Source organism: Propithecus coquereli, unplaced genomic scaffold (assembly GCF_000956105.1).
Source record: "Propithecus coquereli isolate 6110/MARCELLA unplaced genomic scaffold, Pcoq_1.0 Scaffold57, whole genome shotgun sequence".
Classification (NCBI taxonomy): domain Eukaryota; kingdom Metazoa; phylum Chordata; class Mammalia; order Primates; family Indriidae; genus Propithecus; species Propithecus coquereli.
Window position 1 is genome coordinate 842,516 of NW_012151618.1, and position 15,703 is coordinate 858,218.

At 39.9% G+C, this 15,703-nt stretch overlaps 1 protein-coding gene across 1 annotated transcript in view; it reads right to left on the reverse strand.

Annotated features, from left to right (window-relative positions):
* Positions 1-15,703, reverse strand: part of LEO1 (Leo1, Paf1/RNA polymerase II complex component, homolog (S. cerevisiae)) — a 53,343-nt gene that overhangs the window by 10,007 nt on the left and 27,633 nt on the right. Inside the window, exons 3-11 of the mRNA XM_012658093.1 lie at positions 14,510-14,614; positions 11,920-12,014; positions 11,203-11,348; positions 10,353-10,437; positions 7,183-7,277; positions 6,371-6,505; positions 5,096-5,231; positions 3,212-3,398; positions 794-891 (exon numbers count right to left, since the gene is read on the reverse strand). Of these exons, the coding sequence (XP_012513547.1) occupies positions 794-891; positions 3,212-3,398; positions 5,096-5,231; positions 6,371-6,505; positions 7,183-7,277; positions 10,353-10,437; positions 11,203-11,348; positions 11,920-12,014; positions 14,510-14,614 (1,082 nt within the window). The remainder of the gene's footprint in view (positions 1-793; positions 892-3,211; positions 3,399-5,095; positions 5,232-6,370; positions 6,506-7,182; positions 7,278-10,352; positions 10,438-11,202; positions 11,349-11,919; positions 12,015-14,509; positions 14,615-15,703) is intronic.

The following is a 15,703-nucleotide window of genomic DNA, read 5'->3' on the forward strand; positions in this document are numbered from 1 at the left end:
GAGGGCAGGAATTTCTGTTGTGCTCATATCTGTATCCTGGAGTCCAGAATGTTGTTTAGCACAGTGAAGATGCTCAATTAATATTTATCAAAAGCATATTACCTGGAGTCAATAATATACAGTATTTCATAGGTATAATTAAAACTCAGTATTTCTCAGTACCTGTACTCATGATTTGAGAAAAGGATACTGTTAAAAATGTAAGTTAAAATACTTTAAAATTACTTTGAAATAATTTACCATTTCAATAATAAGTGGAAACTTATTTCAATTTATTTATTCAATACTATTCCAAATACTATTTCATCTAAATAAAAAATAGGCATTCCCACCAAAAGAATGAATTATTTCCATAACTAAAAAAAAAATACGGAGTATGAAAAAATCATTCAGTGTGGTAGATCACAGAAACACTCTCTGATCTCCCACAATGAATGATTTGTTCAGCCGATCTATGTAAGCCTTGATATCTCAGGGCTGCACTTTTTCTCACAGGCCTTTCCATCTACCCGGCGTGACCTACCAGAGACAGCTGGCCCTACAAGATCCTGCTCATTGTTCAACACCCAGCAGAGGTCTCCTCCTCCGGGCAGCTTTCTAAGACCAACCCAAGCACAGGTATCAGACCCTCCTCTGGGCTACTCCTAGTCTTATTACTACATTTATCTCACTGAATTCCACTGAAGTGTAGAGACACCTGTCTGTACTCCTGCTCTGTGAGCTCCTCTTCATTCCCAGGAGTTGGCTCCTGGGTCCAGGGTAAAGCCCTGCAATGGAATGCGTTTGGTCTCACCTCATCACTGGTGAGCTTCTTTGCTTTGAGTAATCTTTGAGCCTTATCTTCTTCTGATCCCTCGTCACTGTCTGAAGAATAGATTCTGGCTCGTTCCTCTGAAATCAAAGGAATTAAATTGTGAGTGACTTTCAAAGACAGTTAGCTATTCATTCTTGGATTTTTCTTCTGATAAATACCTTTAGTTCCCTCTGTACATTTTTTCCCAGAGGAACAAAATAATTTAAAATTTTTTTATTTAAACATAAATGTAAAATTTAGATAAAGCAGACTTACTCTCTCGAAATACAAAAATCTGACCACTTTTAAAGATCAAAGAGTCTGGCATTTGAAGTTTCCAAAAAAAAAAAAAAAAACAAAAAGGTTTGTGTGCAAAGTGACTAAAGAGATTGATACCCTACTCTTCCAAAGTCAACTATTAAAGCCTGAGTCATTCTTTCATCAGGTAAGTTAACTTCAAAGCAAGCTCTGAAGATAAAGGCAAAAAGGTGGTTTCCTGGTCTTGTAAGACCACCTGTCACCAGGTGGACCTTTCAAAGAGGAGCACCAAGCTGCTCTGCTGCCCACGCCCGGGTGAGCCCCTGGATGGCATAACAGCAGCAGACTTCAGACCCTTCCCTTCAGAGCCCAAAGGCCTCTCCACCCCACTCCCTGCCTATGAGACTTCTGGACAGAATGAGCATTGCTGAATTCATGTGTTAGATTTTTAATCTCTGGTCAACTGAATATCATATACCTCTCTCCCTAAAAGCATCCTTTTTGTTTTGTTTTGTTTCTATTTAATTTTTGTGTGGTTTATTTCCACAATTGATCTTTTTCTGTGGGAACTTAGCATCAAGAAAAAAGAAAAGGTCCCTGTGCTACAGTTTTAAAATAAGTAATAGGTAGGTAATAGGTATAATAATAGGTATAATAGGTCGCCAGACCAAATGCAGTCACTCTAAGCAAAGGAGAGAGTTTCATTGGATGGTCAGGTTGAGTTTTGTTACTCACAGGAACAAAACCAGGACACATGGTCAACCTGGGTATACCGTACCTTGTACCGTGAATCCTAAAGCTCTATCCAAGCAAAACAAGGGAGTATTAGAGCCTCATTTTACAGACAAGGCATGTGATATTTTGAGATGGCAAGTCTCTTGCCCAAAGCTTACAGGAGGTATAACAACAGTTTAGAAGTAGCATTTATTTAGTACTTGTTACATGCCAGGCTCTAGATTATATCAATCTTGAAAACAACTTTATGTTGTACATACTATTATTAATAGGTTGGTTTTTTCCCCATGAAGTAACAGAAGTTAAGGGAGGTTTTATAACTTTAAAAGTCATACAACTAAAAAGTGGCAGGGCTGAGCTTAGAGCAGGCAGGTCAGGAGGCCAGCCCATCTTCTAGTTTGCTTTTCAGCACATCCTCTTGCTCCTGGCTGTGGCAGAAGCTCTGGGTGAGAACCAGGTAGATGCAGCGTCGCGGCTGAGATACACAACTTGATGTCAGATGACCTTGGTTCAAGAAATGGTCACTTATGGCCGGGCGCGGTGGCTCACGCCTGTAATCCTAGCACTTTGGGAGGCTGAGGCAGGAGGATCGCTCGAGGTCAGGAGTTCGAGACCAGCGTGAATATGAACGAGACCCCGTCTCTACTAAAAATAGAAAGAAATTATCTGGACAGCTAAAAATATACAGAAAAAATTATCCGGGCACGGTGGCGCATGCCTGTAGTCCCGGCTACTCCGGAGGCTGAGGCAGGAGGATCGCTTGAGCCCAGGAGTTTGAGGTTGCTGTGAGCTAGGCTGATGCCACGGCACTCTAACCCGGGCAGCAGAGACTCTGTCTCAAAAAAAAAGAAATAGTCACTTACAACTACATGTCTTTGGGCAAGTTACTCAACCTCTCAAAGTCTCCATTTCCTCAATAAGGATAAGGAAATAATAGCAACTAGGTCATAATGTTGTTATGAGGATCAAATAGGATGCACATCCTGTGTTGGGTGTTTGCCTGGGATTCAGTATGTACAGAAAAGATGTTAACCATTATAAATCACTGATACTTGTGAAAGGAGGGAAGATGCCAAGGAGAACTTAGAGAAAAATAGAGGAGGAAGAATGAAAGAAAATATTATGTATTCTGTGAATAATTTAATTTCTTAATTCCTAATTAGTAATAAAAATTAAGAAAAGTTCCAATATATGTGGCAAACTTTCAAATCAGAAAGCAGAAGCTCAAGGGATGACACTGAAAGTGGGAACAACAGCAGTTACTGCCTTTTGAGCTCACCTGAAAGAACTAGGCCTTGAAATGGATCACTCATTAACACTGGTTCTTTAAAAATAAAACGTCCCGTGACTTGTCATTCAGATTATGTCCGAGGCAAAGATAAAGTCCAGAACCCTGAAATGATGTAATTTCTGCACCAGACTCACCTCGAATGCCCCCTTTGTATCGGTTTTTAATGGCAGCCAAGCTGATGGACTCCTCGCCCTCCTCCTCCTCATCATATCGGTCAGGTTCTAGGTAGCTGGCACTTAGCCCCCGCTGGTGCTGTTTCTCTCTCATTCGGCGCTGCTGAGATTCCCTACGTATGGAAGCCCTCAAACGTTCTTCTTCTTTCTGTAAAGAAAGGAATAAATTATTCAACTTAAAAAAAGAACTACTTTCATGCCCACTTGAACCCACTTTCACGATAAAGAACATGTAATACCCAGTGCAGGACAACACAGCAGCTATCCCTTGTGTCCGCTTACACCTGTTACCACACACACGAAGGCGAAAGGCAGAAGGGGTCCCTCACACTAGCCCGATCAGAACTGGCACAGGCGTGTCCTCGGCAGCTACACCATCCTCTGTGCTGCCATTCAGAGCCCAGAGCGAAGCAACTGGCCTCAGAAGCCCCTCCATGCCCGGTGGACACCTGAATTGACTCCCTGGCGCAGCAGAGGCTGTTTCTGTTCATCCCTGAGCCAGACACCTGAGCTGCCCAGATTCCAACAAACTCCCATGGCTCTCAGATATTCTGGTCTCAGCCTCTCGACCCAGAGAGCTCCCCACAGCTCCTGATGACAGCATAGGAAGGGTCCTAGAGGCAAAAGGGAGAGCCTTCATTTCCTTGCAGCTGCCTGCTGCCATTCTGCACCTTGATATTCACACAGGATTTGGTGGGGGTGGGGGAGGGGTGGTCAGGTAAATACAGGCATTTCTTTGAAGGTAGTCTTCATTCAATTGATCTATATTATCATATACAACTCCAATTGTGTTGCCAGAAATTCACACAAAATATTGTTTCATTAAATAGCGTGTGGCCATACTGAGGTTAGAGTGAAAGTCATTGTCAGCGGTACAGGGACTAAGCACAAACTAGCTGACTCTTTGTTTGCATTTCCATGGAAGCTGGGGATGTGGAGGTCCTCTCACAGTGGTCCAGAGGGCCCTTCCAACAGCGCAGAGACTGGACTCCGCAGGTTCCTCCAGCTCCCCTGGCATGCACAGAAAAGGTAGGGAAATGGAGCAAGAAGCCAGGCTCCAAAGCCAATGCCCCTACACACCGCTGGGTTAGGTACTACTATTGGACCTGGTTTAGATAACCTGCCTCCATGAACAAAATACAGCATGCAGAAAAAAGCAGAGGCTCAGGGCCAAACCTTCAGCAGAGCCTGACAATGAGATTAGTAAAAAGGCCCTCAGGCAACTGGACTGTCTTAGCCTCACCATGCGCTGATGCACTAAGGAATGTAACCACATGGGCAGGCTGGGCAATGGCCAAGATTGAGTGGGGATTCATGGAAAGGAGAAATGCGATGCCTGTACTATCGCATTGGGCTTCTCAAATCAAGTGCTGCACCAGAGGCCAATGGCCAATACAAGCACACACTCCATCATTTAAGTACAATGTCCCAGAATTAAATTTATGCCTAATTGACAGTTGTATCAAATCTGAAAATCTACGTGGTAGAATGTTATAAATTGACCTTTCAGACACTCTCTAGCATTTCTGCTGACTTTTGACATGGATTCTAAACCAGACACAGATGATTTAATGATCTTTGAAATATGTGAAAGTTGTTCTTTCAATCACCAGTTTGTTGCTGAACGCTCAGGACCTGGTGGGAGAGAACCTGAGCCCTGTATCTGTTTGACGACCATCAACATGTCATCCATTGCTTGGCAAATGCTTAGGAAATGAATCCAGCTCCCTATTCTCATTAGCTGCAAGGGGAGCAGGTGGGCCAATAAGAGATATGAACAAACGTTTTGAGAAATGCTGTTCTCAATATACCAAAGACTCCCAGGATAGAGCTAAGCAAACATACCTTAATCATTTCTGTGCGTTGGCATTCAGGATCACGACCAGCCATTGGTAAGATTCTAATCTTCTGCGTCTTTGAACATCTATCTGCAAGTGACAGAGTCATCTTTCTATGTGTGGCACTGTCTGTAGAGTGAGGTCTGCCAGGAAATAAACAAAAAATGTCTCAATGTTTACCAAACACATTTGTGAGCCAGTCATATCCACATCATAAAAATGAGAGGCCAGTGATCATTTCTTATCCATTAGAAAAAATAGGCAGGGACATGCAACTGAATACACTAGGTGGGGGATTGTGAGCTTTCTTTATTCTGTGGCTCATTGAGACATCCTTATCTCACGAATAAAGTGAAAAACAGAAGGCTGGAGTAAAAAAGGCTTGTATAGCATGATCATCATCTTCTAGAGCAATAAATGAATAGGCTCAAGCAGAATTAAATGAATTCTGTGTGCCAGCACTATGCTTGTGTTTTACATGTTATTTGACTTAGCTATCACAACTACTCTACGAGATAATTATTACATTTTATAGATTAGGAAACAGAGGCAAAGAGAGGTTGAGAACTGCACAAGGTCAAACGAGTGGAAATGGAATTCAAATACAGGTCTAGCTGATTCCAAAGCCTGTACCTTTACAATTCTTAAAAAGCTAAATCATCCCAACATCATTGTGCCCCCTCTAAAGGTAAGCATTACTCAAGGAAGATGATCTGCTTAGAATCAAAAAAAGAAAGACATGAACATAGTGTAGTACCTACACAGTCTAGAGAAGGGAAATGTACTTGCCAGGTGACCTGAGTATTCCAGTCTGCTCGGGGGACACATCCCTGCAGTGGTATTGGATACAGCACCCTAGGGCAATGACCCCTTGTCTTCACATCCACCAACTCACTGCCTTTCCTCTGACTGCATGCACAACCACCTCTATTATCAATTAGTCTCCCAGATCAATTTTACTAAAAAGAAAGGACACACTGACTAGCAGGCACAAGTATTTTAGGATTCTTACAGTTATAATCATCACTAGAATTAATAAATTGACATTCTGATTTACATAATAGTTTCTCATAAGTCTGGTTAGTGTGATCCGGTTCCCCAAGGAACAGCAACTTTTAGTGTACTTGATAAAATAGCCTTTGAACTTTCAGAACTGAGAACCAGATCTTGGTCCTTGGTGAATTATACTATGGGGTTACATCAATAAGGGGTCAGGCATTATAGAAACATCTATGTTTTGCTGCTTTATCATAACAAATAGTACCCTGATAAGAATAGTTACCTGAAGGTGAGTTTTGTTTTAAAGACGGCCTGTCCCTGTAGACCAGTACCTTGTCTTATAAAAAGATGATTGTGGTCGCCCTGCAGCGGGGCTTTGTACACATCAAACACTTCATTGCCTAAATGCAAGGACATGCTGGAAACAAGAAACACTTCATGTTATAGTCATAAAGCTTTTACTCTACCATTTTATTTCATTAAAATGGGGTTCAACTGCTTTCTTTCTTTACATAGAATCCAGAAAGAAAGAAAACAATAAAGTCACAGTGAGAAAACTGACTACATAGAAGTAACACATGCTGTGATGTTCCCAGTGAAAGACAATTTTTCTAAAATGTCAACTTGTAAGCAGTGTGTAATGGGGAAGGGAGATTCCTAACTTTTCCAATCTAATGTGCTGTAGCCAAAGATGATCACATTTTTGGCCTACTTTTAACATTTCCCACCAGCGAGTATGACCTCCACCTATTTATTTCTCTCAGATTTTCTATGCAGTCTCAGGGATTAAAGTAATGGAAATTCTATCCAGGCATAGTGGTGCACGCCTATAGTCCCAGCTACTTGGGAGGCTAAGATGGGATGATCGCGTGAGCCTCACTGTGAGGCTGCAGTGAGCTATGACCGCATCCTGCACCCCAGCCTGGGTGACACAGCAAGACGCTGTTTCTAAAACTAAAATAAAATAAAAATTAAAAATAAAGTAATGGAAATTCTTTAATAAAAGGTAATCCCAAAATAAGGTCCTCTTCCAAAACTTGACCCTTTGTAGCTCATTCTGGGTATTTCAATACTCTTCAGGCATTTTGTGCTCACCTTCCATCTGACCACTTGACTATCCGAGCATTGCTTTCTTTAATTTCATTTCCTTCTTCATCCCGACGTATCCTCCATCGTATAGTATTTTCTACCTATTTTAAAACACAAATTACAAAATTATAATTTAACTGACTCTATGCTTGTTTTCTCCTCAGGAAACACATAATCATAGAATAAACATACACAGATAGTGACAGAAAAATAGACAACACTGAAACCCTTTTACTTCAATCATCTAGAGATGCTGGATAATTTAAAACAGGAAAAAATACACTGAAGTGGATTTCTGAACTCCTAGATTCAGAAGCACAAAGAAAGCTTAGAGCCAGAGTATTTGAGCAGATGCTAAATCTGCAGTAGCACCAAGATGTGGTAAGACACAGTAATACCTACAGGGGCCAGGAGATAAAGCTTGAGCCCATCTGAAGTGGCAATTTAGAATTGATACCCCTATATAAATCAGGTTCTTTCACAGAACTAAAAACCCTATAAAAGTGGGACCAAAAAACCCCACCAACTGGCCCAGGGAGCTAGGGAAGCTCCTCATATGTGAGTAAAGATAAAGACGTGTCCTGTGAAAATTAAAACTCCAGGTTTGTATAGGTTTAGAGCCTAACTTTATCTTACCTGCATGGTGGGGAAACACCAGACAGATTTGAAAAATGAAAACCATTGTTATTAAAATTAAAGTCAGTGGGACTTCCAGGAAAAAATGGCACACTAAACACATGCAGCTTATTACTGCTGCATCCTGGAAACCCGATAAAATGACAATAAAGAATTTAAAAAGGACACACTCACAAGGATAAAAAGAATGAGAATGAAGCCGGTAACAAAGAGAAGCCAACATTTTGAAAACTGAAAAGGCTAAGACCATACTTCCCTATCCCTGTCCCCCACCATCAACCCTAAAAACAGCTGTTCCCTCTCCCACTTAGATTTTCTGGATCTCCACTGTTAGCTGTGACTGTCTTTGCAACTGGGTCCCGATGGTTCTTTTCCAGTTCTTCCCCTTTCCTTATTTATTCCTCATTAAATAAACAACCATAAAGTCAGCTGATTGAATAATTCAGTAATACTCATGAATTCAATATGATGTCATATCTGAGATTTGTTTCAAAATATTAATAGTCTGGGGAATGTGGAGTGGGGAATATAGATGAAACAAGACTGTTCAACTCAACAACGGTTGAAGTGAGTCATGGGCACATGGGAGTTCTTTGCACTGTTTTTAATGTATTTGTGTATGTTTGAAATTTACCTTAATAAAGAATTAAAACACAACAATCTGTCAATATGCCTGCCTTCCCTCTCATACAAAATAGGCTGGCCACGTATAAAGACACGAACTCGTATGGGCCATTATTCACTAAGAAGCCATTTTGAAAAATGCTTTCTATTATATAAGGTGATTCAAATAATAATAATGCTACAATAGGACACGCTGCTAGGTGTTACCCTACTGGGATGAAGGACACATTATTTCTAAAGACAGAAGACCTCATAAAGGTACATAAGCTGTACCTGGTTTCTTGTTAATTAAAGAATTAACTAGGCTGGGCAAGGTGGCTCACATCTGTAATCCTAGCACTCTGGGAAGCCAAGGCAGAAGGATTGCTTGAGCTTAAGAGTTCAAGACCAGCCTGAGCAAGAGTGAGACCCCATCTCTATTAAAAATAGAAAAATTAGCTGGGCGTGGTGGTACATGCCCGTAATCCCAGCTACTTGGGAGGCTGAAGCAAGAGGATGGCTTGAGGCCAGGAGTTGGAGGTTTCAGTGAGCTAGGCTGACGCCACGGCACTCTAGCCTGGGCAACATAGTGAGACTCTGTCTCAAAAAAAAAAAAAAAAAGACAGCAGATGCCAGGCACAGTGGCTCATGTCTCTAATCCCCGCTATTTGGGAGGCCAAGGCAGGAAGATGACTGGAGGACAGGAGTTTAAGACAAGCCTGGGCAACACAGCGACACCCCATTTCTAAAAAGAAAATTAGCCAGGCATGGTGGTGCATACCCGTAGTCCCAGCTCCTGCAGAGGCTAAGGCAGGATGATCACCTGTGCCCCGGAGATTGAGGCTGCAATGAGAGCTATAATTGCGCCATTGCACCCTAGCCAGGGTGACAGAGTGAGACCCCTGTCTCAAATTCTAATACGATGTACAATATCCACTGGAAAATAAAGAATTTACAGGAAATCCTTTGGATTTAGGAATTTAAAATACATAACTCCAGTTTTAGTATCATGGGTTTAACTACTTCTTGTTCTTGGTACAACTTCGCTTTAAAATATCTACTTAACCTACATTCTTTTTACTTAAAAGAAGTTCAGAGACCTTCCCTGGATAGAAGTAACCAAACAATATAAGATATCAAAGAGCAGCACTAATGGGATTCTCTCCTAATAAAATTCTCTCCTAACAGTCAACAAGAGCAATTGAAAGAACACAAAGAAGAGAGTCATATAATGAGGTGTTAGGTACTGGCATAATAATAAAGTCTCCTTTTGTACATCACTTGTTTATCTATAGATTAAAGGGCCTAAAGAATTTCCTCTTCAAGAAATTGCTAAAAACTTACCCACAGTATATACGATGGTAGTTCTAAAGACCTAACCATAGTACTACCTATTCTGAAGGAAGTAGCTATCAATTTTTAAAAAGCATTAGAGAAGTATAACCATGAGAAAAATGACACCTTTATAGAGAAAAACTATGTATTTTCTTCCTTAAAAATATTCTGAGGCCAAGCACAATGGCTCATGCCTATGATCCCAGCACTTTGGGAGGTCAAGGCAGGAGGATCACTAGAGTACAGGAGTTCAAGTCCAGCCTGGGCAATGCAGCAAGACCCCAACTCTACAGAAAATTTTAAAAATTAGCCAGGCGTGGTAGCATGTACCTGTAGTCCCAGCTACTCAGGAGGCTGAGGCAGGAGGTTCACTTGAGCCCAGGAGTCTGAAGTTGCAGTGAGCTATGATCATGCCACTGCACTTTAACCTGGGCAACAGAGTAAGACCCTGTCTCTTAAAAAAAAAAAAATTCTGTAAAGGCAATATGTACACTACAATGTATCAATTAAAAAAATACAAAAAAAAATTTGTTTAATATTCTCAAGACACAGACAATTATTTATTGATATAACAGGGAACAAAAATACATTTTCAAATGTACCTTCAATTTTAACCTGGTTCTACCTTCTTCATCCAGCATTTCCTCATCTTCAAATTCATCTTCATAATATTGAGGATCAAAAGGTCTATAAATTATTTTCAAAATAAACTATTAATATTTTATAAAGAATATTACTGCTATGTAATAATGTCTTTATTAATACATAACACTGTATCGAAGAATCATACTATAATTTTTTAAATCCTAATGGTCAAATATCTTCATGCTTAAGTTCAAGGAAGTATTCAAACTATTGTACCTCCTTAAAATTTGGCATTAATACCTATTGCTTGAAATAAAGTACAAGCAAAGGTAAATATTCAAAATATTCTTTATTCTTGTTGTATAACTCTTCCAAAGAAGCTACATACGCTCTAGCTTTCCATATCATTTTGCTCGGGGAAAAAAAAATTTAAATTGCACAAGATCTTGAGTAAACTTAGTAAATAATACTCACCAACACTGTTTAATTGTCCAAAACCATTAGCTTTTCTATTAATAGATTAACAATGGCAGCTACAGTGGACATTTGCATTTCTCTGGCAAATTTCATTACTCTCAATTTCAGTGTTTTCAGGGCTGTACTAATTAAAAAATATCTTGAAGACTTGTGATGTCTACTAATTCCTAAGAAAGTACCAAACTACTAAAAACAATCACAAGCATTAAGTCTCCTTTATCAATACATACTTTTTCTATCTTGAGATATGCTTGATTAAGTTTTTTAGAGAGATATATAACCCATTTTCCATTTTGGTGATTAATCAACTCAATGTAAAGTAAGAAAAACATTAACATTCCATATATTTCTAATTCAACATCCAGAAAAAATTTTAATTGATTCCCTTACCTGGGCTCTACACTGAGAAAGTTGGGCAGTTTAACAAAATATAAATCATTTCCTAAATCAGTGTTTACTTTAGGTATTTCCACTTCTATCCTGGTCTCAGGAATTGGCTCTTCCTCCTGCTGATCCTGAGGCAATCCATTTTCATCCTAGGAAAAGAATCAGAATTTTAGAGCTTGATGGGATCTTAGAAATGGCCTAGTTCAACCTTTACACTTTAATTATTCAGATGAGCAAGAAGAATATTTAGACATTCCTTGAGGACTAAAGCAGCCCTTAATCCCCATGCCAACCCACCCATCCCAGAAAAACTTCACAGGAAACAAGATCAGTTTGCATTCATCAGTACAAGAAAATATCTCTTTTATGATAAATCTATCTTCCAAATATTCATCAACAGAAGTACGAAATTAATCAATATTTGAATATGAAGTCACTCTGTTTTAATAAATCAGAGAAGATATCAATACAGCACACAATTCTTGGCAAGAACGAGAAAAACACTTCAATAGTTCTCAAATCACAGGCTGGGCAGTTATTTCTACTCCCCCTTATAACCAAGGTTCCCTACATAACTAAGAAAGTTATCTGTTTATTGTATTTCCACATAACAATCCATTTATTGACTTCTTCCTGGAGTAAGAGATCCTTCGCCTCTGAAACGCCTTACCTACTAGCCTTGAATAAGGGGCCCAGTTCACACTAGTAATTTTTACTTACCACAGGCTGTCCTGGAGTAGGTGGTTTATCTTCTCCATCACTCCCTGAAGATATATCATCTGCACCTCCAAACAGATCCATGGTTCCACTATTATCTTCAATGCAGGAGGAAAAATGTGCAGTATTAATATCTGTGACTAAGGTTCTTCAAAGTTGATTACTTCGACATATTCCCAATGTTTCTGGACCAGCACCAGGACACCATCCAAAACACAACTCTGAGCCTGGCTCTCCAAGACCTGACTAGAGTATGTGTAGAACAGGAAGGGGGCAAATTCAGTGACAGACAAAGCTAAACAGGTGGCACTTCTTTCTCCCTTCACCTTCTGTAACTTTGTTCTTCCACTTGCCTTTATTCCCCAGGAGCCCAGATGTTTCCTACAGTCTACTCAAAGTTGGGGATTATTCTCTACATAAGTCCCCCAAGTTTTAAAATTACAGATCCATGTCTACCCAGGCCCTATGCTCATAGGCAGAACATCACCTAGGTATAGGCAAAACCAACAACAACAATCTATGTAAAACAATAAACCAAGGTGGAGTGCTAAAGTGGGTAAACAGAAGATAGAAGGTTGGTCAGAAAGAAGACAGATAAAAATTGAGATTATAGAAGAGTTACAATTATTGGTAATGACACGGTCTAGGATAAAACTATGAGAATGACTTACTGAGACAGGGTAGAGGACAAGGTCACTGAAAAAGAAGAGGAAAGGAAGGCCAGGGTATTGAATATATCAATACAAGAAATATCTCTTTTGTGATAAACCTATCTTCTAAATACTCATCCACAGAAGTGTGAAATTAATCAACACTTCAAAAAAGTTACTCTAACAATTAAAATCTATATGATCTTCATTCATCTATATGATAAAAATCACCAAAACTACAACCCTACCTACCCACAACTCTCATGTACCTTCCTATTTTCTTCTTAGTTCTTATCAACATCCAATATACTATATATTTAATTTACTTGTTGTGTTATTAGTCTCCCTGCCCTATCCACAGAATGTGAGTTCTACAAGGGAGGGGTTTTCATCTGTTTTGATCATTGCTACATTCCCAGTGCCCAGAACAGTACTAGTACACAGCAGATTCTCAATAAATATCTGCGAACAAATTGGAAAAAATGATCATATCTTACCTAATTCTCATAACCTGTATGATCATTAGCATCATCTCCCATTTACAAATCCAACAGCTGAAGCTTAGTAATCAATTTGACCAAAATCATATAGTTGGAAAGGAAAGATAGAACGATTCTAACGTGGATCATCTAATTCCAAAGTTTATGCACATAGCTACCAGTTACGGATCTTTAAGTTAATCCCAGAGCATGCTGCTCTGTCCAAGCTCTCTCCTTTTTTCTCTAGTTGGCCCTCTAAACGTTTGCTTTAGTTATGTTACTTACGATAATTTACATAAGCTAATTTAACATTAATACCTAATTACCATTCAGCACAGTAATAGCTGTACATAATCAAAGTATCTATCAAAATTATTAGCTGGGCGCAGTGGCTCACACCTGTAATCCCAGCCACACAGGAGGCTGAGGTGGGAGGATCGCTTGAGCCCAGGAGCTCCTAGGCAACACAGCAAGACACCATCTCTAAAAAAATTTTTTAAAAATTAGTCTGGTATGGTGGTACACACCTGTAGTCCTAGCTACTCAGGAGGCCGAGGCAAGAGGATTGCTTGAGCCCAAGAGTTCAAGACCAGCTTGGGCAATATAGCAAGATCTCATCTCTTAAATAAATAATGTTTGCTGTAACTTACGCTAACATCTTCATTGCACAGTGGTTTGCTATCTGCAAACATAGTCATACAAAGAGGTGAATAGGTAGATCTCCTTTAATCCTTATAACAAATAAACACTGGGTTTTTTGGTTTTAGTTTTGTTTTTTGTTTTTGTTTTTGAATCAGAGTCTCCCTGTTACCCAGGCTTGAGTACAGTGGTGTCACCATAGCTCACTGCAACCTCAACCTCCTGGGCTCAAGCAATCCTCCTGCCTCAGCCTCCCGAGTAGCTCGGACTACTGGCATTTGCCACCACACCTGGCTAATTTTGCTATTTTTTTGTAGAGATAAGGTCTTGCTGTGTTGCTCAGGCTGGTCTCAAACTCCTGGCCTCAAGCAGTCCTCCCACCTACGCCTCTCAAAGTGCTGGGATTATAGGCGTGAGCCACCACACCTGGACTCTGCGTTTTTATAAACTCTTCATCTAACCCATAGCTCGAAGGATCAGTTTCTTCATCAGATATTAAACTGTGAAGAACTTAAAAATGAGGTGCAATGGGACTGCCATGATTCAAACTGAAGAATGGTCATAGTCACCTCCATCCCAACCACAAGTTCAGCCCCCTAACAATGGATTCACTCCAACTATAAACAAAGAATTAGGTTGTTCTGCAACTGATTAAGCATGAGCCCCTAATATCTGTACAACTTCTCTGGGTACACTAAGTGTATCTCTACTATTTTCTGTTGGTCTTGCAATCTGGGGTAAATACTCAGGGTTGGGAGTACACTATAATTAAATACAGAAACAGATACAGAAATACACACATACATAAAAAAATAATAGGGGTACCTTTTGGCACCTCAGTGTCACTATCCACTTCCGAATCAGATGCAATTGTGTTCTTGCGTTTCATTCGTAAAACTTCATCTTCACTATCACTGCCTCTTGCAGATTCTGTAAGAGTAGAAGTTCTGCATAATCACAGTCGCATTATAACTTTGAATTTTATGTTTTAAAAGCAACATTGGAGATAAACTGTGGTACATCCATACAATGGAATACTACTTAACAATAAACATGAATTAACTACTGATAAATGTAAACCATTTGGATGAATCTAAAATGCATTATGCTAAGTGAAAGAAGCCAATCTGAAAAGGCTACGTACTTACTGTATGACTTCATTTATATGACATTCTGAAAAGGATAAAAGTATAGTGACAGAAAACACCAGTAGGTGCCAGGGATTGGGGTGGAAGAAGGGTGTAACTACAAAGGGGATAGCATAAGGGAGTTTTTTAGGACAACATAGCTGTTCTATATGCCTGCGGTCCCGAACCCCCAGGCCACAGCCTGGTACTGGTCCTTGGCCTACTGGGAACCAGGCTGTGCATAACCATCTGAGCCCACTCCCTCCCACCCACCGCCCACCCCCGTGGAAAAATTGTCTTCCATAAAACTTAGAAATCAGGCTGCACAGGTGAGTGCAGATGGGCAAGCAAGCAGCAAAGCGTCATCTGTTATTTACAGCTGCTCCCCATCGCTCCCATCAACGCCTGAGCTCTGCCTCCCCCTACCCAACACCCTTCCGTGTCTTCTATGAAACCAGTCCCTGGTGCCCAAAATGTCGGGGACTGTTGCTGTATCCTGACTGTGGTGGTGGTTACACAAATCTATACACATATTACAACTAATAGAGTTGTACACAAGGGTAAAAAAAAACCCTACTATATGTTAGCTTAAAAACAAAATTTTAAAAAGGAACACTGGTTTCTGAAAGCAGAAAAACTTGGTAGAAGTGAGAAAAGTAGTACTGAAACTTACAATCAAATTTATATAAAATGAATTACAAAAGAAAAAAGGTAAAAATATTGGAAGAGACAAATATATCGCTATTTCTAGATGGTATAGTTGTTTAATTAAAAACTTGATGAAAATCAACCAAACCACAGTACAACTAGTGAGAGTTAAGCAGGATGACCAGCTCCAAGATTCCCTACTATGACTCTAATCTTCAGTCAATCTGCTCGTATTTAGGAGGTA